The sequence below is a fragment of the Corapipo altera genome, unplaced genomic scaffold (genome assembly GCF_003945725.1).
Source record: "Corapipo altera isolate COAL_440 unplaced genomic scaffold, ASM394572v1 49, whole genome shotgun sequence".
Taxonomy (NCBI): domain Eukaryota; kingdom Metazoa; phylum Chordata; class Aves; order Passeriformes; family Pipridae; genus Corapipo; species Corapipo altera.
Window position 1 is genome coordinate 5,722,843 of NW_020884879.1, and position 26,374 is coordinate 5,749,216.

General features: G+C 34.0%; 1 protein-coding gene across 1 annotated transcript in view; it reads right to left on the reverse strand.

The window, feature by feature from the left end:
* The window catches only part of CCDC178 (coiled-coil domain containing 178), a 151,770-nt gene that overhangs the window by 55,079 nt on the left and 70,317 nt on the right, over nucleotides 1–26,374 (reverse strand). The window contains 1 exon segment of the mRNA XM_027638911.1: nucleotides 2,113–2,259. Within this exon segment, the coding sequence (XP_027494712.1) occupies nucleotides 2,113–2,259 (147 nt within the window).

Below are 26,374 nucleotides of genomic sequence, written 5' to 3' on the forward strand. Positions count from 1 at the left end.
CTTCTCCTCCACAACTGATTTTCTGTTGCTGATGTAATTCACTTATTAGCAAAAACCTGAGAAGAAAATGTATCTGTTCATAGGTAGTGTATATAATCAATATGGTTTTTCCTTTTGTCATAATTCTTAAATACTTTCTTTATGTGAGAATGGTAGGAATATTTTACTAGTTGGACTAGTTATTCATTTAACAAAATGAAGAGTTATCAAAAAGGAAATTAGGTTGTCTCTGTAATCCTTAAATTAGTGTTGTGAGGAGCATTTCCATTCTTCATACACATACCATTGCTGAAAGGCACAGAGGACTGTCCAAAGTTCTAAACATTGCCATTGCTAATTCCTTCCTCAAGCTTGGTATATGTATTGTAATGCTGATTATAAGCTCCTATAGAATAGGAGCTTCATAACCATTTTCTTCATAAACAAGATTTTAAAAAGCAAAAAATATTATTATATAACATTGCTAATGAAACTAGATCCTGTTGGTATTGCATTGCTATTTTGCTATATTTTACTATGTTTATTTTATTGTATTCAAATTGAGAGGGAAAAAAGCAATAATATATGCCAGCTCATTTGCAATTTTCTTTTGCTTCCAGACTACATCATTGAGATGCATGATAATATCATCCATACTATGTCCAGAAGAGGTAAACTATTGAGTGGAAAATCTTTTTTTGCAGATATTACCAAGAACTATTAAATTCTGAGAATGTGGAAAAGAGATATTCTTACACCCAAAGAAATAAAAGGTCCAGTTGATAAACTTACACAGGTATATTTCTCTGTAGAGAGGCTGGAAGAGAGCATGCCCTAATTCTTCATGCAGAAAAAACCCCTTCATATTCCTGATATAATACAGTCCCTTTAAGCAAACATTTCAATACTCATAGCATTGCCTCTGCTGTCATATCAACAGAACATAATTTACACTCACTTGGTAAAGAAAGATAGGCAATAATTTCTTTTGGGTTTTATGTTTTGAATCTCCAACTTTTTCTCCAAATACGGTTATGCCTAAGAATATATGACTTAAAAAGAGTTTTGGTCTGAAATATAGAAGACCTCTATAGTTAATAGGAACATCTTGAAGGGATTTTCTTATTTATGTTTATCAGGACCAAACTGAATCCAGTGAATTTTGCAATGCAAAATTAACTGCAGTATTATGAAAAAATGAGCAATGGATGAAGTTACAGGCACAAGACATACAATGGACACTAAGAGTAAAGTACTAGCAAATAATCTGAATTTTACATTTAAGGTATTTATTTGAGCATTTCTACACTGTCCATCCAGAAAATGGAGTAAAATGCCAATATATCAGAACCTAGTTCCTGTATATGATCTGAGTTAATAAAGATTCTTACCTGAAATTCCTGATATGAAGGTAAGGTCTGATCATGACTTAAATGAATATTAATTTCCTAAAATGTAGACATTGAAGGCAATCAAGGAATAACCTAAAACACCTGAACAATATTTTTAATTGATTACAGTAGGTACTGATAAGATTTTATTTTGAGAGCTATGTATAAACACAAGGAAAAGAAATAGGAAATATTTTTTCTGTCATTGCCACAATGAAGTTCTAAAATATCACTTGACTCAGATTTCACAGCACTGTTAAATTAAAAAAATAAAATCTTTTATGTTGTATCTAGTGAGTCAATAAAACATTACATCTGGTCACTATATCTCCATCATACAAGTCCATTGTCATAGATTTTACCTTTTTTGATTTTCACTTGACTGTTTTCTGAATTAAAGGCTTATGGAGTCTGACCATAAATGTCATAAAACTCACAATTAGCAGAAAAAGTGTTTTATGGAGAAGTTTTATGTAACAGTAAATACATTTCAGATGCAAAAGTGCAATTTATGTATAGTGTATTTTGAGAACCTTACATGAACTGCTCTGTAAAAATAATAAAATACCCCACCACAGCAAGGAAGCAAAAAATGAAAATATGAAAGTGTGAAATATCCAAGAAGAAAAGGAGAATTATGGTGATAGGTATTAATGGAAGTATTTTAGTGTTATTAAATAGTTGCATCCATTGAATTTTAGAGATGAGATCAATTAATTGAATGAGCAGTATTAACACTTACCTGTTGATGGTCTCTAGCAGCAGCTTGAAACCTGATAATATTGTTGTAGCGTTCTGTTAGATTTTTACTGTTTAAGTAGTAGTCATGAAAGATTTTATATTCCTGAACTAACCACAGATTTTCTTTAATGATTCGATCCAGAGAAGCCTAGACAGATAAGTAAATGATTGCGCTTACTGCCAAACGCCCTTCTAAAAAATGAAATTATTGGCCACTTCTACAATTTCCCTGACTCATTCACTTATGAACATCTCCAAAAAATAGATGACAAGATTATGGTTCCAGTGAAACAAATGGAAAAACTGTAAATGAGTTTTTAGTGGCTAGGATTTTGCTGAATGAATTTATAGTAAAGTATAGGTTGTTAATAAATGACTTGTACAGAAAACAATTATGTAAATAATTACTAAATAGAACACATCCTCTAACTTACTACAGAAGACTGTTCTGCATAGAAATTATATTGTCTTAATTGCCAGAGAATACATCAAATTCAGTCATATTTTTCCTAACTCTCATTTTACAATTTGTTTGTAAAGCTTCCACAATGCAATACTCATGTGCTCTTATAATAATTTTAATGTTTCCAATTGGATTAACTTGATTTAAAGACTAATAAAATGTTTGACTCTCATCAACTGATACCAAGTGAAGCTGAATTTGTTTTGAATGTATGCTTCTGCAGTAAGAAAAATTTCCATTCCTTTAAGTCTGATTTTGATTGAACTTTCTCTGATTGTATAATATTGCAACCATCACAGAATTTTCTAAAGAATTTTATCTAGGTTACAAGGACATAATCTGATTTATTTTTAAATTGATTTTTGGCACAGAATTCTATTCTAATTTTCATTATTTTTCCATTAAAAAAAACTTCGGGAAAGGGAGCCCAGTAGACTTTTACCCATAAGTTAGTTGAATATTGTCATTTCAATATTTGACCTTCAGAACTTCCTTTAATTTCATCACTATAAAACAACAGGATGGCTGATTTTGATATTTCAGAATCTTTCTTCAAATATATTTTAAATGTACAGCTTTAAAATGCATGTTTAAAACATCATGGCTAGTGATGAGTGCTATCCAGTAGAGAGAAGCACAAAACCCCACCATCAAGCAAGCCTGAAACTTATTCAATTTGTGTATGTTGTTGCCAGGTGTATTTGGGAGGTATTTCTGTTAAAAGCACCTGCACATTATAAGGTGAAGTGAAGGAGAGTTTACAATTATGAGAGTGTGTAGAAGCCTTGGACAACTAATTAAACCCAAATGTCCATGGGCTGCCCTAGTCTAAGGCAATAATTTAAAGTCTTCTAAAGCAGAAGTCAGAGTCTAAAAGCTTTTAAAGGTAGAGGAGTCTGCTTAAGAGTGTAATCCCAGTCGCAGAACCATGTGTACCCTTGCAGAAAAGCAGAGCTAGCAGAACCACTAGAGCAGTTGGAGCAAATGTCACCATCGTCTGCTCCCTGGATGGAGCCTGTCGGCCCAGCAGGAGCAAGGGCAGCCCTCTGGCTTGACAATCTGAAACAGCGAGTGAAGTGCTACCACAGGCAGTGGGGGGCAACCACCTGTCCCAGTAGTTGTCTCACCAAAATCCAGAGAAAGGAATTGTAAATAATTTTGGGGTTATTTTTGAAAGAAAAATATTTCATGTTATCTGTTTACCTATCTGCTGCTCTTCTCCCCTTAAACAGGAAACAGTTTAAGTCAAAAGATGAATGTCTGAGGTAGAAAAAAATATATTTTGAGCATAAAGGAGTTTAGATTAATTTTCCCACGTCCGAATCACTATTTTTATTAAAATCCTAAAAAAGACCCTGTTGCTGCTAGTTAAGCTGTCTTTGGAAAGGAAACTTAAATACATATTGGGAAGATTTCTGTAATAATGAACATTTCAGCCTTAGACTACAGCTACAAGTTTTCCCAGAACCTAGGAGGTCTAGGGAAATTTGGTAAAATTCAGGCTATGCTTTAGTATCTCCCATGTCTCTGAAAGAAATCTTGTAAATTAGTGGACTAATAAAGTCTAGTTCTTCTGGAGTCCAGTGTATAATATTAAAGAACCATATGTTTTCAGAACCTGTTCCCAAGTGGATAATTTAGTGTTTCACCTTTTAAAGACAAAACTATCCAAGGGAAATAGTAGCGTGCCTGAAAAAGTCCCTGGCCTTCCCTTGGAACTAAATGAATTTTGGGAGTTCCTAAGACAGAATATTAACAACGATTTTACAAATTTTACTATGTTTTAATCAAAGGGATATTAATTTTTGTTTCTGTATTTACACAGAATTTCTAAGAACTTTGTCTAGAAGCTAGTCATTGTTATGCAACCAAATCTAAAAATTCTTCCTGTACAGAACTGTCAATCTCTACGTCATTAAAATATTATAACACTATGTGTCTATTAGAAATCTCAAAATAATAAAATGAAAGATTTAGGGAGTAAGATGTGATTACCTTCTTGATTAATCTTTGGGCGGCAGTAAAACCTCTTTTTTAGGCTTCCATAGCAAATGCAGACTGCCTGATGTTAATATGTTTACATGTAATACCTGCAAATGTAATATTTTCAACGTCACAGTACTTTCACATATATAAGGAAAATGGGAAAATGACAGAAAAGTTTTCTTGTAGACTATGAACATCAATACCGTATTTTTCACCAATACCTTACTACAAACCAGTGAAGTACTACTGTTTTGTATGATTTAAAATGGTCCAGACATTTTGGCAATGAATAACATCATAACAAAGAAGATAATAGCCTTCTCCAAATATGGCCAGTTATACTTGTCCAGTCCCCAAAATCGCTTTATTCCATAGCTTATGTCAGCTGAGACAGATAAAGTGAAATGGTTGTTTTCTCTCACTCACTCCTCTGAAAGACGAGCTGAAGTTCAGAAAGTAAAAAGCACATGTCCTTTAAATACCTGACTGTCACTCACTGACATTTCTACAGAGGATTTCCCAGAATATAGGTAGAAAAAAAAAGTCTTAAGGAGTATTCTTTCTTTACAAAAGAGATGAACCGGTCAAACTGTGATCAAACTTGGCATGTGAGAATATACACCACACCTCTTTCTGCTATTGTAGGAACACATGGATATGAACATCAAAACTGGTCATAAGATATTCAGATAGATGATTCCGACATTTGTTTTTTGTTTTATCTCTGGCACTAAAACTTCTGAATTTGTAGACTTGTGAACTAATAAAAAGCACCACAATTCATGTTTTTGTTCTTTTGCTCCTTAGCAAAACTTGATCAGACTTCTGGTACATAAGACTTTGTCTACTGGTATATTCAACCTCTTCAAATATTCTGGAAATTAAATTCAAAATATAAGAAGAAATTTTCAACATTTCTATTTTCAAATGAAGTCACTTTTTTTTTCAGTGGAAAACACCCTGTAATTCAGGGGAATTTCTTGATGGCTCTTCACTGAAATGAAACTTCAGTCACAGATTAGAGAAATGAAGTGAAACTATCAAAGGCCATTTTAAAAACAAATGAAAGATATTTCTTTGCACTATGTGTAGTTAAGGTGTACAGATTCTTCTGAATATCAAAAACTTACAGAGATTTAAAAGGGACATACAATTTCTAGGAGAAAATCCAATCACTTTGTGTTGCAAGTGATCCAAGAATTTTTTTATGGTTCTATGTAAAGAATTGTAGAGACAAATCTTAAGATCAATGATTTTGTTGACATAATGATATAAATCCTTGTAGTTTACAGGTTCAATTGTCATTTCGAATGGTCACTCTGACAGCAGTGTTTTATTTGAAAGATAAGAACGATTGATTTTGACAATCAGGTGCATCAGCACAATAAACTAATTATTAAAGGATCTATATTAATTGGCTATAGTACTTAAACTTGATGTTGTGAGGAATGAAAATGGTTTCCTGAGGCAAGAATGAGGGTTTCTTTTGTAGGTGTAAAATATCCTGTTCATAATACGAACACCAAAATAAGAAATAACTTATCTTAAATTACTATGTTAATGTGCATCTGCCCCTCAAACTCCACAGACCTTCCCCATAGTAGCTTAGCAAAGTTTTTCCAGTAGCGTCTGTTACACATCAAATGTGTTCCTTCCCAGGGCATAAGAAACATGGTGATAGTAAGTGCCACGAGATCACTGTATTAGAGTTGACAAGTCTCCCAGCTTTGGCAGAGAAAGTTCTTGTAAAGCAAGCCTGAGGTGTTGGGTTTTTTCCCTGTCTGAGGATTGATTGATGCAACTAATGCTTATCAGAAAATAGTTTGGGCTCTACAAGTCACAGAAGATACAACAGAATTTGAGCTGATATAATCAGTGATTCACTCTCCCTACTTCTGATCTTCTGTTGATGCTGCAACCAGCATTTGATATTTGGTAATTTATGCACCAAGGATCATGTAGCTACTCAGTAAATCTCTACAGCTGCAACCCTTTTAAGGTACAGAGTGCAAACAGCTGAGCCCTGCTTGAACAAGCTCTAACACGAGTCAGAGGATTTATGTTGTTGATATTACATACTGATCTAATACAGATTTTGACGGTCTCTGAGCTGAAACAGGTCTTCCCCTGTATCCTCAGCCAAAGCAAAAAAAAAACCACATAGTCCAGAGTTGCTGAAACTAACTCTTCATCTGAAAGACAATATCTTTTTACATCTGTGGCATGAATTTTTTTTTGTATGTTTGGGCAGAATTTTAGAAAATGTGTGTTTAATTATAGAGTCAGACTGACAGAGAGAAGTCAGAGATCATATTTTTTAATAATTTGCTAAAGACCATTTTAAACAAATTAATTATTCTTCCAATAGAATATGATGTTAAATATTTTCTCACAAGTTGCATTTTTTGTATCTTCAAAGTAAAGTAACAGTAACTTCAAATAGCCTTCCACTGATAACACAGTACTTCAAATGAGAATTCCAACAGTTTGGAAAAAAAAGTTTAATTCTTATAAGGACTCAAATGGAGAATTAATATGGGGAATAAATCCAGATATGCACTAAACATTTGGGAAAAAATTTATACAAATAATAAATGCCGATAAAATAATAATGAACAAAATGCTACTAAAATAATAAAGCTACTAAAATAATATAGGCAAATATAAGCAAAGACCTGTCTGCTTTAACATTACAAGTATTCCAAAATAAGTGGTATGTAATACTATACAATAGTATACAATTCTTCATGTGAACCAAAGCTGGAAAATATTTTTCTTCATAGAGAGTCTTTCCTATATATGAAATATTCTTGACCTCTCCAAAGTTAGTTTTTGGCACATTAACTAAATTTTATTGACAATAAAAAGAATTCATGGCTATAGACTAAGACCTGAATGTTCTAAGATTATTTTATGTTGATGTACCCTTTAGCCATGATTGCACTGGTGCAGAAGATGTTAAAAAAAAAAAAAAGGCAAAAATTTGAAGTACTAGAAATATTTCATTTTATCCCACTTGAACCTTCTTTAGAGTCCTGGAAATGAAGTAAGGACAATAATCTTGGAGAAATCAAAGGATTTACCAGTCTAGAGGTCTGAACTGGTAAGGTAGAGACCAGTTGAAAGGCTGGGAAGCAGTCTGTTTTACAGGGTATGTAGTGACACTGATTTTTCACACGTGAAAGAAAAAAATTAGCATCTAGTTGGGCTCTTCCCGATGAAGGTGTTTACCTCCAGATTGCAAAAATGGGAATCAGAAACACATGTGCAATCTGATGATCTGCTTGCTACTACTGACAGAATTTTCAGGACTCAACCTGTGATCAAATCACCTATAAAAGAACCATAAGCGGCTCTGGCTAAATAGCAGTATATTAAATTTATTACTGTTAAAGAAAGATTTGAACAGATCTCACAACTGATTACTCATTTTTAGCCCCTCATTTATAGGCAATCAAGAAACACTGATTACAGGGGGGAATCTTTTCCTTTGTGGAGTCCAATCTCTTTGAAAGTCAAGAAGTGTGTGTTCTAGAATTCTTCTTCTGAAGGTTTCAATGAAACTCTAGAGAATTTTGCATATACTCCACCATCAGGTCTGTCGATAGCTACATTTAAAGAAGCTTTGAACTGGAAGAACGAGCTGTCTTTCAGAATATAAGACTTGAGTATCTGTCTTTTGATAGAATTAAAATTTTGAAATGAGTTCCTGCCCTGCTGAATAGAAATGTACCTTAATAGTGCTACTTGACAATTAACTAATTTTATTGTGCATAGGAGACAAATAAATTTTTCTTATTGAAAGAATCAAGGATGGGGGAGAGCTTTGTCTACAACTGGAATTTTGCCTCAACTTAAATTTTGTGATCTGTCATGATCACAGATGTTCAGCAGGAGAAAAGCAATAGTCAAGATACTTATGGCACTGCATCTACTTTAAGCACGTATACATTATTTATAGTTGAATTCAAAAGAAATGCAGGAGACTGGAAAGTTTCTGAATCTTGAACCAACATGAGATGAATGTCAAGGTTTTGATAATTCCCTTCAATAACTTCTGAAAATAAAAAAAAGTAAAATTGTGTTGGGAAACACACTAAAGAATTGGCATCATATAAGCAGATAAAGAAAATAAACTGATGAATAGATAGATCTTCGTGGTATCTGATGCCATGATTGTGTTAGGGCTCAGTACGGATTTGCTGGCAGCAACCTGGATATGTCACTTAAGTAAGTCACAGTTCTTTTCTTTCTTGATATCATGGAAACAGATTGGTATCAAAGCACTGAACTGGAAGCACAAGCACGACGCCTTCAGGTAGTAGGGGTCACTGACTCCACCAGTGGTGTCAGGAATAAAGCTTCAGAATGCACACTGACTTCAGAATTAGTGACTACATAGAAGTGAAAAATAAAAAAGTGTTAAAGTAAGCAGAACACAAAGTTCAAAGACAAAAAGGAATTGAATAAATTATACTGCTGTTGCAGAAAACATGAATGACGACAGACTATAAAACAAAAAGGAAGAGGAAACAGGTCTTGAGTCTGATGCTAACCATGGAACAGTGCTGCTAACTATGGAAAAGTGTAACTTTAGGAGTTTTTATTACAAGTTAATTATAAGAAGTTGATATGATATAAAGTGCCAGTAATTCAGAGAAGAAGATTAAAGAGGATCTCATCCAATCCATTGGTTCTGAATGCTAATGGAAGAAAACATCAATCATTCAAAGACCAGAAAAGATAAAGAGCAGATTCTTTAGAGTTATGCATTTGATAGCAAAATGCCTGTATACCAGAACAGATTTTTTTAAAAAATACATTTGCTTTAATACCAACATTTATGTTTATTGAGAATAGTGTGAAAACAAGGAATACAAAAGTGGTCCTTCAAACTCCTCCTAAAACATTAACACTGAATTTAGGTTCAGTGTTACTGACTTTTCCATGCAGAAAATTTTTATTTCACAAAAAGTAAAAGCTACTAGTTTGGACTAAGCTCAATCTATAAATATAATGAAATGCAATTTCTCATTCACTGAGTATTAAAACTCAGGTTAAAATTGATATAAATACAAAAAAGATTTTGAAATTACATAGAATTATGAACTTTTTGAATCCTACATTATCCTCTCTACTTAAGTTTATATGCTTTGTCTAAAGAGAAAAAAAGAAAAGAGTTTATGATTTCATTATTGTTTTCTGCATAACGTAGTTTTAGACTGTTAAACACAAACTTATTTCCCTATTATTGCATCATTAATTTTTCTTCTATATCATCACAGTTTGATTATATATACCTGCCAATATTTTTAGAGCATGTTATGAGGGAGAACTTCACTTGCAATGCTATTTTGGAAAAGATGAAACTGCATGGGAATGTCCATTTATTTATATTATTATGACCTGTTAAAGATTTATAAAGGCTCTCCATTTTCTTATATATTTAGGAATGGACAAATCTGTATCACTAATTACTCACAGTAAGGTCATTAGATACACACTTTCTTTTTGTCATTACAAAGACTAATATTTTTGCAATAATGGCACTATGCAGAGTAGATGAAGCAAATAAATAATAAACCTCCTTATTCTGATGCTAATGCAAAACCAAATGTTCTTTCAATTTTACAGCTGTAAAAATTAAAGTGAGAAAGGTATCAAAGAAGTAAACAGCAATATTCAACACAATATCTGTTACTTCTACACATCTTTCATACGACCACATTGCCTCTGAAGTGACAAAGGTGAAAATAAAGGAAGTTGTTTTGAATTTTTATTAAATTAATTAGAAACTAGAAAATATTTTGTTCTTTCATTACTTGAAACATAAAAAATAAACTGGATTTTATTTATTTTTTTTATTTTACAGAATAACATATTTTATTTTTAAAAACACTGTAATCAACCATAAAAATATTAGCATTTAATTCTGGTTTGAAATTTATCTATTTTAATTTCCACACAGTTGGACGAATCAGCTTTAATACTTGGTACCCAGAAGATTTCATAATTCTTTGAAAAATTATTACTACTAACTTATCCCCTGATGGAAATCAACATTGATATTTTGTTCTAAAGTAATGCTCTAAATGAAATGTTGTAAAAGAATATTTTGGCTAATGTTAGTTATGTACTTTGGTCTATGGACAAGCCATTTGGCTTTCCTGAACTCTGTCATAGTGATGATGCACATGACTGATTCCCAGCGGACTTCTCGGCTGAAATTTTCTTGACCACTGCATTTTTTGTAGCCACGTCTATACAAACAATCATAATAAAAGTTATTAACTGATGTTGGAAAACTGTTGACTTATTTACTTTTATTTCTTTTGCTAATATTGAGATAATTAAGAAGATAAAAACACTTACTGTAATATTTGTACTGCATAAAATATATACTACCTTAAAAGATTTATTTTATCTTTTACAATGAAGGAAACACCTCTTTCATTTCAAGATGGAGCAGAAAAAAATCTCTTCTCCTCACCTTATTCTTTCCAGATTTTTTAAATAACAGAGAATGCATCTCTGCTGCTCTCTGCTCCAATAGGCAGTATAAAATTTTGAAAAAAGACAGTTTAGAAAACCTTGACTAACCAAAACTAAGCATATAATGAAAGATTGAAAAAAACTTAATTTTTATAAATAACAGTTTTTTCTGTCAACTCCATCACCTTTCTAAATAAAAACCTCAGAAGCATCTTGTATCCTTAAATATTATGGAAGTTGAATTTTAAACATAGACTATATTATGACTATAATCTAATAGAATACCAGAACTTAAATTAGAACAAGTCTGCATTCCAGGTAAAATACACCAGTAAGAGCATAGTTCAGCTCTCCATCAATGTAATATTGTGGCCGTCTGTACAATTATGTTTGCACCTCACACTCTCTCTACCATACTAGAATCTTGCTAACAGGACACCTGAAAGATTATCTTATTCTCCAACCCAACAGAGAGTCCTTGTCAGACATTCCAAGAAACAGAGATTAGGAGTCTTCCTTCCAGTTGTCTTCTTTAGGGTGAAATCTGAGATTTGTCTTTTTATGTAAACCTTCGTTGTCTAAAACCTACAACATAAATATTAGGATGATCCCAACATATGAAGAGCAGAAAAGATGCAGTACGCTGAGATCAATCACATAAAGACAGTAAGATGTACAGAGTGCTAAGAAACAAGATCTGAGATAGTTGGGAATCCAAGAAGGAAGAATCCAACAGGTTTTGAGTGGAGTTGCTGTATGTTGGAGACCTGCCTGCCTTCAGTGTAAGAATTCTGAAGTCAGTGAGGAGCTGTTAACTTCTAGAAGAAAAAAGAGAATATAAAAAAGAGGATGGATGTCCTTAAAGTATCTGTATAGGCACTGCAATGTTAAACAAAAGGTATCAAGGATTTTGCTACTTGGTAACATCAAATCAAAGGCAGAACATGGTCAAGTTTCATGAGAAGTAATCTTCCAAAACAGTTTTGTCATTGGCCAATGCATGTGAAGACAACACTTACTGGAGAAAAAAACCCCAAAAGGTATCAACATCAGAAAAAAAATCACTAAGAGACAGAAGGTTATAACAACTTCTGCCGGGTGTTCATTGTACAGCATATGTCACCATTCAGATTAAGCCTCAAAGAAGCCAAATTTCAAATCATAAACAGTCTCATAAAATCTGGTGCAGTAACTGTATAAAATGAAAATATAATAATAGTTTATGTAAATTGCAACATTTCATACAAACTACTTACATGGGATTGTTAAAGACTTAGTAGTGAGGCTTCTTTATTAAACACTGATTTTAAAAAACTGATAATGCTCTGAAAAGAAAAATACTTTTCCACATAGTGGCAAAAGTATATTTCCTGGAACTTTTCAAATCAGATTACCATTTTACAGTAACTCTTATAAACAAAAAAAGACAACTATAGCAAATATTTTAAACTGAGTAGCTATTTTTCCTCATTAGAATTTTACAGAATCATATCAGCTCAACAGATGTGTGAAATCTGACATTTTCTGTATAAAACAGTGTACATGGGTATTTAATATATCTTCTAAGCAAGTACCTATAACATGCATAGAGGCACACAATTGTTCTACATTTTTTTCTACATTTTTTAGTTATTGCATCAAACAGCATCTCAGAAATTATTTAAATAAGAATACATTTAATTATTATTTCTGGAGATAATGTATATAATAATTTTATTTACATTATAGAAAGCATTCATATATTAAATAGCCTGTTCAAAATAATTGTCATTGGACTTCAGGATATATTTAGATCCAATACTGATATAACAGTAATTGTAAAGCCAGCTGTTTTTTCTGACAACAAAGTCCCTGCTTTTCTGCAACTATTTTGGTTTTTAGTACTGCTCATTCACTTCAGAAGTGTCATTTTTTACAATAATGGCACAGCAATTGTACTTGTTCACATAAAAACAGTAACCCAGTCTAATTTGCTCATTCTTGTAGCTTCAATGTAGTTAACACAACTGAAGTCACAGACATGGTCACTGAGAAAGAAACTACATTCCTATGTTTGGGATAAGCCAAAGCTGAGTTTTAGAAATGTTAAAGTAAATGCAAAAAACAGCATGTTCTACAAACAATTTCAGAATCAAACCCAGGACCTAAAAAGGGCAACTGTCTGAAAACTTTTTGAGAAATATCTCCTCAATGTACTTTTACCCTCGTCTGTGTGTGGATGTGCTGTCACAACTAAAGAAGAGATCTCTTTCAGTGCCATGAGAACATGGTCAGCACATAAACCGGCAAAACGAGCTACACAAAATGTCATTTTGTACTCTACTACAGAATCCTAAGGAAAAAAAAGGAGATTGTTCAAGGATAGGAAAGGAGGGATACAAGGATAAGAATAATTTATATGTGGATTACAAAACCTGAAGAACTTCAGTGATCAGAAAGTGGTACCTTTCTCTGTCTTTGAGTGATGTACGTATTTGTAACGTGAATGCTCCAAGCAGTAAGTTCCCATATCCACAATCATCACAGGAGCAGTCACTGAGTTCTTGAAGCAAATAGAATCACTCTATCACATGCTGCATTAGCTTTGAGTCTTCCTCCGTATTACTGCAGTGGTTGATAAGAATATAGATAAAGCTCCAGGAGACATAAAGAATGGAAGCATTTTTTAACAACACCGCTGATACAGCTTCAGCTCTGGTGGGTACATTCCAGTGAGAGCAAAAGGTTGTATTTCAGTTGTTCGACAAGACACCTTGAAATATTTCGTATTCAGTTTATGTATTCAGGCAGAGAAGGCCATGTCCACATCAGCAATTAATATGAATGATTTTACACATCATCTTAAGAGGTTAGTTTTCCTTCTACAATAGCAAAGAATTCCCTAGATATCAAAGTGGAAAATACTTCCAGTTTTCACGTGTGAAGCATGGAAAAGTATATAGAAATACTGACTCTGTGACTAAAGCAAAAGTAAGGAAGCAAGAAAAAGTGTAGGACAGCTACTTCCAAGAAGCTACTTGGAAAGAACATCATCTGTGATAGTTGAGTCATAAAGGTCTGAAGCTTATTCCTCCACTCCTTATCAGAAAACTGTCACAGATGACTCTATTTCAGCAGCAGTTAGACTTTGCTGACTTTGGAAGAACTATTTCTTCTACTGACAGAGCTGAATGCTTGCAACTCCTCACTCGCAGCTTCTCAGAGAGGGTTCCTGTGGCGTGATCCCCCTTCACCAGGAGGAAAGAGCCACGAGGTTTCTTCTCAAGATTCCAGCGGCAAAAAATTGTTTATTCAAAACTCCCATAGGCTTTTAAGGTTTCCAGGGGAGGGTTTAGAAAGAGGAACATGACTGGGCAAAGGTCCGGGGGAAAGGGAGTGACTTGAGGGCTCTGCTAAACAATGGGGGATACAGGAGGACCAAAGTCCAATTACAAACCAGGGACTGGGGAGAAACAGATGAGACAACCAGTAATGCTTGTGCAGGGGTGGGGACCGGTTTGGGGAGGGGAGACAACATGGCGCTGTATGGGGGGACCACGTGGATAAGGGGAATTACATAATCCAGGGGAGAACTGTACAATAAAAATGCAAGTAGTCGATGTTTTTCCACTCCACTCGATCCTGGAGATCTGCTGCTGTGATGGACCTGCTTCCAGAGTCTTTCTTTCCAGGATTCATTCTCCCACAGTCTACATGCCAGGAGGGAAAAGATTCTACTGCCATGTTTCGTAGTACTGTAACAAAAATGAGAATAGCCACTTATACAAACTCACTAACTTTTACCAAGATGCTGACCCATCTGGTTACTCCTCTTGGACATTAGTTTCTCCCATTCTCTCTGGACAAAAGGCTGATCACCAAAATTCTTTCAAAGTTTGTTTTTAACTATGACTGGCCAAAATCTCATGTCACCTCCCTCAGAGAAGTAAGACAGGATGTCTCAGTACATTACATTACTGTAATAATGTAATAGATTTCTGATATTAATAGAATTCTGATATTTGACCACCTAACAACTGATGCCAGAGGATAATGGCATTGAACATCTCAGAGAATATACTTTATATTATATACCATTGATGTGGAAATGTAAAAGGAAAATATGGGGGGTTTTATATTCATATCACATGAAAACATTGATATGGCAAAAATTTAATAACAAAATTATAACCTATTTGTTCACTGTTTTCAGTACAGCTAAGGAACTGCCTAATGGCTTATTCCTCATACGCCATAAAGTCTACTAGCTTATTCTAGAGCTATCTATGCTGCCTAAAGAAGATGGTACGCTCAGCTTTTCTATTTTCAAGCTCTTTTTTCTATTATCTCATATTTTAATTTAACTCTTGAAAATATACACACTGGTTTTGCTCTGCAATTCAGTGGGATCATTTCAGTTCATTTTATGTGAACTTCAGAGAAAGGACAGCAATTATTTGTAATTCACAGAACATATTGTCTTTGAAAATATATGCACTTGGAGAATGACTACATGTCTAGAACTTATGAGGAACACAATGTATAGCATTATTTAGCATGGTATCACCTAAAAATCCCCATATGACTCTTGTTCCCAGTTATTTTCTGGTAACACTTGAGGAAAAATTTTACTTTTTATGAAAGGAAGCAGGAGTGAGTAGGAAAGTCTACAAGCCATATACTCACAAACACTACTATAGGCAAACAACATCCTTGCCTCAGAAAACTCCTTCTGCTTTTGAAAGATTAAACAAGTATCAAAAATTCTCTTTCCAGATGAATTTTTAGAGCTTTTTTAGTTCATACCTCATCAGGATTGAGCACACATAATTATGCCAGCTACTAATTTATATTGATTAGCCTCTATAGATGCCTATTATATACATTGAAATGCACCATACAAAACAGCTTTAATATAAAGCTTCTCATTCTACATGGATAATAGAAAGGAATACAATGAGGACAATTAAGTAAACTTAATCTTTTGTATGCTTCAGCCAAAAATGTAAGAAATATGATGTGCTTCTCACAGAAGACCTTATAGATATATAAATGTTCCGTAATTCCTGTATTATACATGTTCTCACTTAAGGTAGTTATCCAACCCTACTCACCCAGCAAACTTAAAAAAAAAGAAAAATATAAATGTTAACTGAATAATATATTTTCTGAGCTCTGTAACTGCTAACATGTCACATGCCAGCTCTCCTCCTTTCTTCCTGTCAGTGCAATAGGTGTGCACAAAAATGGTGCTAGGGGCATTGTATTCCTGTAGGAGTTTTCTTTTAGATGAGATATAAATGGAAGGTCCTACCCAAATTGGTCATTAGCAATCCCAGGGAACTCTTCAGAAGAGTAGGTGTGTTAACTTCAGTCTACTGGCCAAATTCCAGCTCAGGTAATTACATTCAGCCTACCTAATTTCCCACTGCAATTACAAATACAGAGAGATCCTCAATTTCCAGCCCCAAGCCGCTGTGCAGTGTTGAATAGTTGCTGTGTTTCACCCAGGATGGCTGCACTTCAACAGCGGATAAAGCAAGCTGTGTATAAATTGTGACAGTTTGTAAAGCATTTCGGAATTGTTTGAGATGAAAGTGCTACATAGTTAAGATAATTCTAATTGAAATAATTGCCTGCCACTGATCTAAATATTGCATGTAAAAGATCTTTAGAAGGAAACCTTTCTGGTGATCTGGACAAATCAGCTAGTAAATATTTAAATAGACTTAAATATAAGTATTAGAATTTGAGACTACATATATGCAAGAGTAATATTAAAAAAATAAAAACAGAACACCAACACTCTAGCAATCCTTAATGCGGTTTACAAGCATTTGAGCCATCAGCAGTATAGGATCACTACTCCAGTATAAGATTAATGGTACATCCAATCTGTCAAACTTCACTCTCACTATTAACATCCCAACAAAGGCCTAGACGTGCATAATATGCCACTATGTCAAAGCTATCTATAAAGCAACAATAAGAAAGTTAGCAGATACCATTAGACAGGGATTGTTTCTACATGGACAACTAGACCTCACATTAAAATCATATAACATCTCTACAAAGTAAATGTGTAGATTTCCAGTTTCCTCAAAGTCTCTCTCTTGGACTTCATGTCCAAAGACTAACTAGATTACCACTGAACTGAAAACTTCTTTGCCATAAAGCTCAGGATGATCTGACCCCATAATTCAGGCCATTTTATTCCAAAGAAAGTACAAACAAGATCAGTATGTAAACTGAGGCTCTCATGAAACTACTGCACTAGTTTATTTTTACTAGTTCAGTACAGTATCCTGTGATTGGAGCAAAGTTATATTTGTGTCAACTTACATGCAATTTTAGCACTGCCTTCATTGCTGCCATTGGACAATGGGAATGTATTATCCCAGGGCATAAACGGTTCCATAAAGGGTAGGTGGAAGACAACGGAAATCCAACACTGTTTAAGGAAATCAGTGAATAAATTACAAAACCTGTCCATTTGCCCGCCCCTTTTAATCTTACTGTCGTATTCAAACTATTGGGCATGTAACTGAATATCTCAACTGTACCTGAAGAAATAATGGAGCGTGTCTCTGCAGTAAAACAGAACGGCACTAAACTGATGAGTTTAACCCAGCAGAAAGAGCGGCTGTAAACATGACAAATGCCTGCTATTGATTCCAGGTTTAATTACTCTGTGCAGCACTGACAAAGCCCATCAGATGTTGTTGTGAAGTGTAAATGGAACAAACTACACTTCACTGCCCATAGGAAACTGATGGTGTCTGCAGTTTGCATTGTTTACTTTATCCTCCGTAAACTTCAGCCTTGATCAAATTAACAAGTGCTACTACCCTCCAACAAAGTACAATGCACTATGATTTTACAGCAACAGCCTTGGAACAATAGTTCTGGAGCATTTCATTGGTAACAAATGCCTGGCTAATGACAGCATAATGGCAGCTGCTAAACCTTACTGTCCAGCATGGCACAGCCTCTAACCAGGCTAGGAAGAATTTTTAAACGCTCTCTCACATTTCCTCCTATTTTGGGGGAAAGGATGGACTAGGCACTTAATATTTTGATAAAACTTATCGTTAAAATGTACTGCCCAGACTGCCTAGGAAGTCTCTAATGATGGCAGAACAATAAAATCAGAGCACATCCTGCATGTTGTAGCTACCACTCAGAATGTTTTCTGAAATAATTTCCTTTTTTCATACCCGTACAGCCCTACTTCACCCTCGTAGCTTTTCAGTTCTTTCTCCATTCTTCTCTACTTCCTTTTTTATTTTCATTGTGCATATTTAACATTCTAGCAACCAACAAATGAATGAATCATGAAAAAATGAACACAATTTGAATCAACTTATTATGAAAACTGCCCTATTTTTTTTGTTCATACCCAAAACAGTTTCTTGGCTTCCATTACATTGAGACTGAGTTTGTTACTTTACAAATGAATGCTGTTGTTCAGCCTATTCAGATTTTCTCTTTCTGAAATAAGATTCTACTGTCAGCATGAATATAAGCTGCATTGCGGGCTATGTCTTCATTGCTGTTAATGTGAGTTATATAAAAAGTGGTTTTGTTACAAGTAAACTGTCAGAAAACAGAAAACCCAGATACCAGTTTGTGCTGCTCTAACACTGACAGGAAAAACATCTTTTGATGTGTAGCCTACTTACATAAGTAATAATTGTGTCTCCTTAACTGTTGCTTGCAGACCCACAGCTCTAAGGATTTACTCTTGTTCCAGAATGAATGAGCAGAAGACTTGTACCCCCTTATTGTTTCCAGCAATGTGAACACAGTGCATAGACACAAATGGGCTAAGTAGTCTCGACAGTCTTATTTGCTTCCAATAATCAGCAGAATCTTGAGGACTCTAAAGAGATGGAAAAAAGGACGGGATGTGTGTATCTTCAGAGCAAATATGTACTAACTCTAATAATTTCTAGTAAGCGGACGTTATTTTCCTCATCATACATCCATTTTGAGGGGAACAGCATGCAGTATAATCCTCAGGGGATCTGATGAAGTAAACAATGGGTGGAGAATTTCTGTTCTGAGATAAACACCAGGAAAAGATGCCAAATCAATAGACTAGTGCTGTGCAAAGGTAAGAGGAAGGAAAAATGATTTCCCATGAACGATATTATAAATAGTCTTGCAGCATGAAGAATTACCCTGGCCTCAAGGCTGATGCTGGAAGACTTGTATTGTCCAAATACAAAAATTTGAAATAGTTTTTAGTGATAAGACTGTGAACAGGAAACTTGTTCTTGTGGAAAGACAGCGATGTAGATTTGTTTTTTATTTTGAAAGAGTTTTTATAAAAGAAGCAAATATTTGACAGGAAAGTTACATATTTGTTTAGAAATCTGTGTCACTGCAATGAATCCGTGTCTTACTGGCATGTAGACAAGGCTAGACTTGCTCCTAAAGCAGTCTATGTTTCATCTGAAAAAAATCCAGTCCTAAATACGTGATTATTTGTAGTCAACATGGAAAAAAATTAGTTTTCCCATGAACTCTAGAAATTCTTCTTAAAATGCAGTGTAGAGTGTGCATTTTGGCTCACCTGTTTTCCTAACTACAACAGCACAACATGAGAAATATAGGACAGAAATGGTTTGAAAATGTGTTTGAGTCAGAATTGATGCCTGGTACTGATTTTGTCAGGACATAGAGGATATTTTCTTGTGTTGATTTTAATTATTCTCCTTCTTCAGTTCAAAAATTTATTAAACAATACTAAATAAGGATATGCACACTGATGATTTTTGTGGGTTTTTTAAGTCTTTTTAAAGACCCACCCTGACCTTTTCTTTTGGAGACTTTTTTAAGGAATTTTCCAGTAAAATTCCATTTGCTGTACATATGCTTTTGCATCCATCTTAGAATGTACAAAGAATGAATGAACCCTTAAGTTCCAATGTCTTCCTGGACAGTTGGGCTTCTCAAACAAGTCTCCTTTCCTTGTCAGTAGAGGCAATCCAAAATGTTAAAAAAGCATTAATAAGGATTTTCAAGAAAGATTTAAAGGAATTTACAAAACAGTTTTGGTCATGTTATTTTCTCCGGCCTTCTGTTCTTGACATATTTACAATTTGTGAATTTAAATATCTTCAAAGACTGAGCTTGCTATGGGTGAATTTGACTGAGAAAGTTATGGAATCTGGCTGAGTTCCAGGAGCTGAAATGGTCCCCATCATTAACTGAAAATGTCTGTTCTTAGAGTACTGACAGTCCTAGATTCATGATTATGGACCTATGTCCTGTCTATGGTGTAGACTGACAAAACTTATCAACTAGGACAGGATATTTTTAACCTTGCCTTTGAAAAAAAAATTCAGTGTTCTTCTAGCATGTCTTTTACCTATATGGGAAAGGATAACTAAACATTGGAGTAATATCCAGTCATAGCTGGACTACTAATCGCCAAGCAGAGCAAATGTTTTTACATGGTGAAGCTCTGCCTACCACCTAGTGATCTCACTTTTTTCCTCAAGTAACAACTAAACCAGGATCTTGTTATTCCAGGAAAGGACATCTTTTGAGAAAGTTTGTGTAGGTTTTTGTATTCTCGGTAGTCTTAACACTCAGATCTTTATAGTAATACCCAGATAGGAAGAAATCCATATAAAGATATGTATATGTGTTCATAGTTAACTCTTCCATCACAGTCAATGGGATTCTACAGAACCAAACATTGATTTGTCAGAAACTTTAGAGTGTCCAGCTTGGAGAATTTGGAAAATGGGTATTTTACTGATTTATCAAAATGAAAGATACAGTACTTCTATGATTTTGATATAATGGATGATATTATTTTGAAAGAACAAACCTTTTTTTCATAATTCAAAAAACGTGGAGTCTTTGTTTCCTTCAATACTAGATATAAAGTATAAATAAATTACTTCTGGACTGTAGAAACTCGTCAGAAGTCCAAAATCTCCCAAAATTTTTATTTGCATTCCAAAAAATCTCAGAGTGACCGATGAACAAGTTTGGGGTTTTGTTTTTTTTTTCCTTCCGGAGTTAAGTTTTAGTATTAAAAAACAGTTCTTAGCCTCATTTCATGTTGATAAAATTCATTATGAGTATTTCAGGGCAATAATTTTCAGTCCAATCGTTCTTACAGCTAAATTTGATCGTCATCTCAAAAGCCACTACAGTAAATAGATCAAATGGAGATCTGCACATGGGTAGGTCTAGAGACAGATCCATAGTGACACTGACTGGAAAGTTAAAATTCTACAGAAAAATTCTAGATTTAGAGAAAAGTGCTTCTCTTAAGAAAAATAAAAATAAATGAAACCTGTCTCTTTACAGCAATTCTAGATTATGCATATCAATAAAAATTGTGTACATCACGGCTATTTTGGAAGGCTAGAAAATTCAGTCTCTCCATTGTCCCCCATCCCCCAAACTGCACTTTTTTTAAGATGACCAACTTTCTGGACTTCGTGGTAGATTTATTTTTTCCTTGGTGTGAATTTTCTGTTTCCAGTCTATAACATTCTATTCATGGTGGTGGGATCAAGTACATCATAGTGATGCCAGTGATGAGATTCATTTTTTCTCTTCATTCAAGTTTCTTGGTGAATACAACTAGAAGGTCTCATCACATTTTTTTATTCTGTCTACATGACTCTTCTTAATTCTATCTAAAGATAAAATAGGAAAACTCAATGAACTACAATCCCAAGAAACATTCATTTTATAAAAAATAAATTCAATTTATAACATTCACCTCACTTTCTCATAAAGTTCAAACATAACATAATAATTGTAATATGGAGTGAAGGATTCAACCCCACCTTCTTTGTATACATTCTCAAAAATTAAGCGGCTTTTAGATGGTCATCACTTAATACCCATCATTTTTGAATTTGAAGAATACATCATACTGACAAGAGTGAAAGAGTGAAACTTTACACTTTATGTGTAAATCTCAATCAAGCATTTTATTGTACTTGTTCAGCAGATTTCTTTTTGAAATTACAACATGTTGATATTTGTATTGTGAATAATTTGTTTGATTTCAAAAACATTTTAAAGAGATAGACAAGCTGAAACTACCTGTAACTCATGACTGGCCTTTCCAACAACAGCTATAATTTGAATTGAGAGAATGGCAGCCTTCACAGAAATGAGTGAGGAGAATTATCATCACTTCTTTGTGTGGTATCCATTCTAATGAGAAAAGGAAAGGGAGAAAAGACATGCAGAGGTCTCTTTGGCAACATGGAATCATGTTAATTGGCTTTGAAAGAAAAAAATATCAGAACCTTCTAACTCATGTTGGCAGAGATCTATTATTTGAGATCAGTTGTCTCAAGGCAGAGAAAATCTCACTGCTCTTCTGCATAGAACCATAGAATCATAGAATCATAGAATCATTGAGCTTAGGAAAGACCTTTAAGATCTTTGAGTCAAACTGTTAATTCAGCACTGCCAAGTCCACTAATTACACCAGGTCCCTAAGTGCCACACTACATGATGTTTAAATACCTGTAGGGATACTTACTCACTTCCTGAGCAACCTGTTCCAATGCTTGTTAACCCTTTTGGTGAAGAAATTTTACTTAATATCCAAACTAAACTCTCTCTGGTACAATCTGAAGCCATTTCTTGGTTGAAAATTTGCATAGTCCAAAATCATCAGGATACACATCCTTTTGAAAACATCACATCTTATTTTTATTGCCTAAGGTGATCTGCTACATTTCATACAGTAAGAAGAACCCAAATCCAATGGTTGAGGTTTATGATGGACTGGACAGCTTTGTATTACAGCTAGTTTATTCCCTCTTTGCACCCTTGTCATGACAAGATCTTTCGTACAGTCCTTCAGTCTCTGTGAATATCCTGGCCTTCGCAGCTGAAATCTGCAATGATAATTACATTGAGTGATTTAGCTGTTAGAAAGACCACCTTCAATCTGCATTCAAATGTCCTGAGGATTCTCCTGAGAAAAGGTACACTTAGCAAGGATTGAAGAAGAATGTGTCACAATAGAAATAATGTAAGAGCAGAATAATCCTTGGAGTGTTTAAGGTACAAGTATCCTAAGGATACTTATTATTATGAATATTTATGCTAAGAGTAATTCTAAAGACATTATTCCAACTAAAGGGATATTTTTTTAGAGCTTCACACGAATGTGAATAGTTGGACTGAAGGCAGTGAACTGAAATACAGGAATTGGAGGAGTTGATATGAGGAAAAGATTCATCACTCAGTGATACGCATTCCTGGCTGTTGCAGTATTTTCAAGAAGCAACACAGTTCAGCTATTGCTGATAGTATAGACTATGTGCACCACAAAAGAGCACTTTGATAGAACCATAGAATGGTTTGGGTTGGAAGAAAGTTTTGAAGATCATCTAGTTCCAACTCCCCTGCCACGGGCAAGGACACCTTTCACTAGACCAGACTGTTGAGGGCCCCTTTCAACCTGACCTTGAACATTTGAGTCATGGGGTATCCACAACTTAGGCCACACTGTTCCAGGGTTTTAGTGGTACCTCAATCTTTTACCCCAGTGTGAGAGAAAGTGTTTAAATATCCTTGGAGTTAAAAAATACTAAACTAAACAATGCTACTACTGTCTGTTAGAAAGCCTTATCATGCTTAAAACTGAGTGTATATTACAAGTGAGGACTAAGTAAACAGTAAAATAATATTAAAATCTAGTGTGAAGCATTCCATGTCTGAATTATTTTATTTTCAGTGAAGGCTTGATTAGGAATTTCTGGTTTTGTGAAGCTGAACAGTCAGGAATATTTTAAGAATTAAAATGGTATGAAAAAATTGACAAACTGTTTCAAGTCCCACAGGCAGTTGGGCACATGTTTAAATTAGTGGAATGAGTAATCCTATTGAATGCATAGAATTTAAGCTTAAGTGCATAATTCTAAAATACACTACAAAGATGTACTAAAGCAATATTAGTCTTTAATATCTGTGTGCACATGAACATATAAACACACATATTTATAATATGAGGGATTTTTTCCAAATTGAAGTCATGCAATGGTGAATTGTCCTCAGTTCAAAATACGTTTTTTCTGTTTCATAATAAAGACCACTTGGAATCCATGTTAAAAAGAAAAGTCAAACCACTTATACTCTAAGTAGAATAAAGACTTACAAATCTAAGTCTTATATAAAGTGTGAAGTGCCCATGCACATTTGATACATAGTACTCCGTTAGATGTTCTGTCACTGTCCAAATACAATTTTCTTTTTCTTTTTCTTTTTTTTTTTAAATGAGTCAGTCAGAAACCTCTGATAGCTCCATTTCAAATGCAAATAATTCTGTTCCAACTGCCTCTTTACATTAGCTAAATGAAGTCATCAGTAAACAAAATTGGAAGAAATCTTAACACAACTGCTGTAAACAACTTTAAAAGTTTTATATCCCAAAAGATTAAAAGTGGTAGAAGACAGTTCAGATTCACTGAGGATGTTCATCACTGGTAGAGTTTATAGTCAAAAAATAATCTCTCTCATCTCACCCAAACTGATACTGGTCACAGCAAATTATAATCAAAGATAGATTTCTTGGAGGGTGATAATACCATTAGATTTAAGGAATTAAAAATACATGAAACTTTTGAGTTAATGAACAGGGTCCTTAACTGCTCATTTAATTCAAACAGCTGTTTGTTAATGCCCTAAGCAGTGTCATAAACTGTGAAAATACTGTTGAGTGCAAGACACTAGTTAATGCTATAAAGCAACACATGCTCTAATATTAAAAGGATTTAATGGGATTAATAGAGAATAAAACATTAACTCCCTATTATGATGTTTTTAGGACCCAAGGGCAAATTCTGGCTAAAAAGGACTCTGGTTCTAAAAGCACAAAAAGTAAACTATAGCACTGTACAGCAAATCATGGCAATTTTATGCTCCTGAAAAAAAGTGGAACCCTGATAAGATCACATCTGTTCCAATCACAGACTGGATAAAATCACTGTTTACTAAAGTCCTAAATAACTAAATATGTGGAACCCCAACACGATCCCATCTGTTAAGACTACAATTTGGATAAGGTCCCATTACAAAAATTTCTATATAATAACATCTTACTCCAAAATGATGAAATTTTTTTATTTTCTTCAGTTTCATAAATTCTTTCATAGGGATACACAATATTGTAAAAATCCTACAGCATAATTAACTGGTTTGATGAACATTAATAATATATTAGAATTTGGATTGTCAATTCAAAAATACAATCAAAAACTAGTCTTACTGTTTAAGCCACAAAACCTCAGTCATGTTCTTAATTCTAGTTATTTCAAATACATCTATGCAATTTTTTTTCATTCCTAATGTAATGACAGGTTTGATACTATGTGTAGCTCATCAGTAAATTATAAAAGCTTATTATTTGCAAAGGTCTCTATTAGTTTTTCTGATTTTTTTTTTTTTGAAAGAATATTCTTCTAGGAAGAAAATAGAAAGTAGGCTGAATTTACCTTTACAGGTATAGCATATTTGAAAATTGTCAGTAGTAAGAGAATTTTAAAAAAAAGTTCACACAATCTTAATATATAAATAAAATCCATTTTAATGCCCAATCTTTTTTTAAAAAAAAAAGTCATACTGCAGAAAAGAATTATGAATTCAGGATTTTTCTAAAGATTAAAGGAAACGAGGTTAAACATTGTGTTTTCACATCGTATTGTCCTCGAAAACATTATTAATTGCTTTATAGGGTAGCCCACAAAATCAGATGCACTTCTGTCCTTTTAAATGGAAAAAAAATACCCTCCACAAACCTAGCGATATCTTTTAAATAATTTAATTATAATTCTTTGGTTAATTTCCGTATTTAATATTCTTTAAAACATTAATAATAAGTTGCAACTGTATTTGCATAGCAGATATTTTCACCTGAATATCTCAGGTCATGACTTTTATAAGATCACAGGATCAGAGAGAGTAAGGCCCTCATTTATAATAAAAGTGAGGGCTGACAGCCACCAAAAAGGTAATCAAAGATGTGAATGTTCTTAATTTCTGCTTAAGTTCATGGAGCATATGCATTTCCAGTGCTTGATTCCTCCAAAGGAAATTGCTTAAAAGCAGTCACATATCTACAGGATAAGAACATCTACTTACAAAGTAGTGGTCTTCAACTAAAGATTGTATTCAGATTTTCCCATATTAACCTTTTCCATAAAGACACAGCAGTTATTTATATAATGACAGAGAAGGAATGAAGAGACAAAGTAAGAAATAGTTTTCCACACTTGGACAAACTGTGGAATCATAGAATTGTTAAGGTTGGCAAAGACCTCTAAGATCACCAAGGTCATTTAGAAAT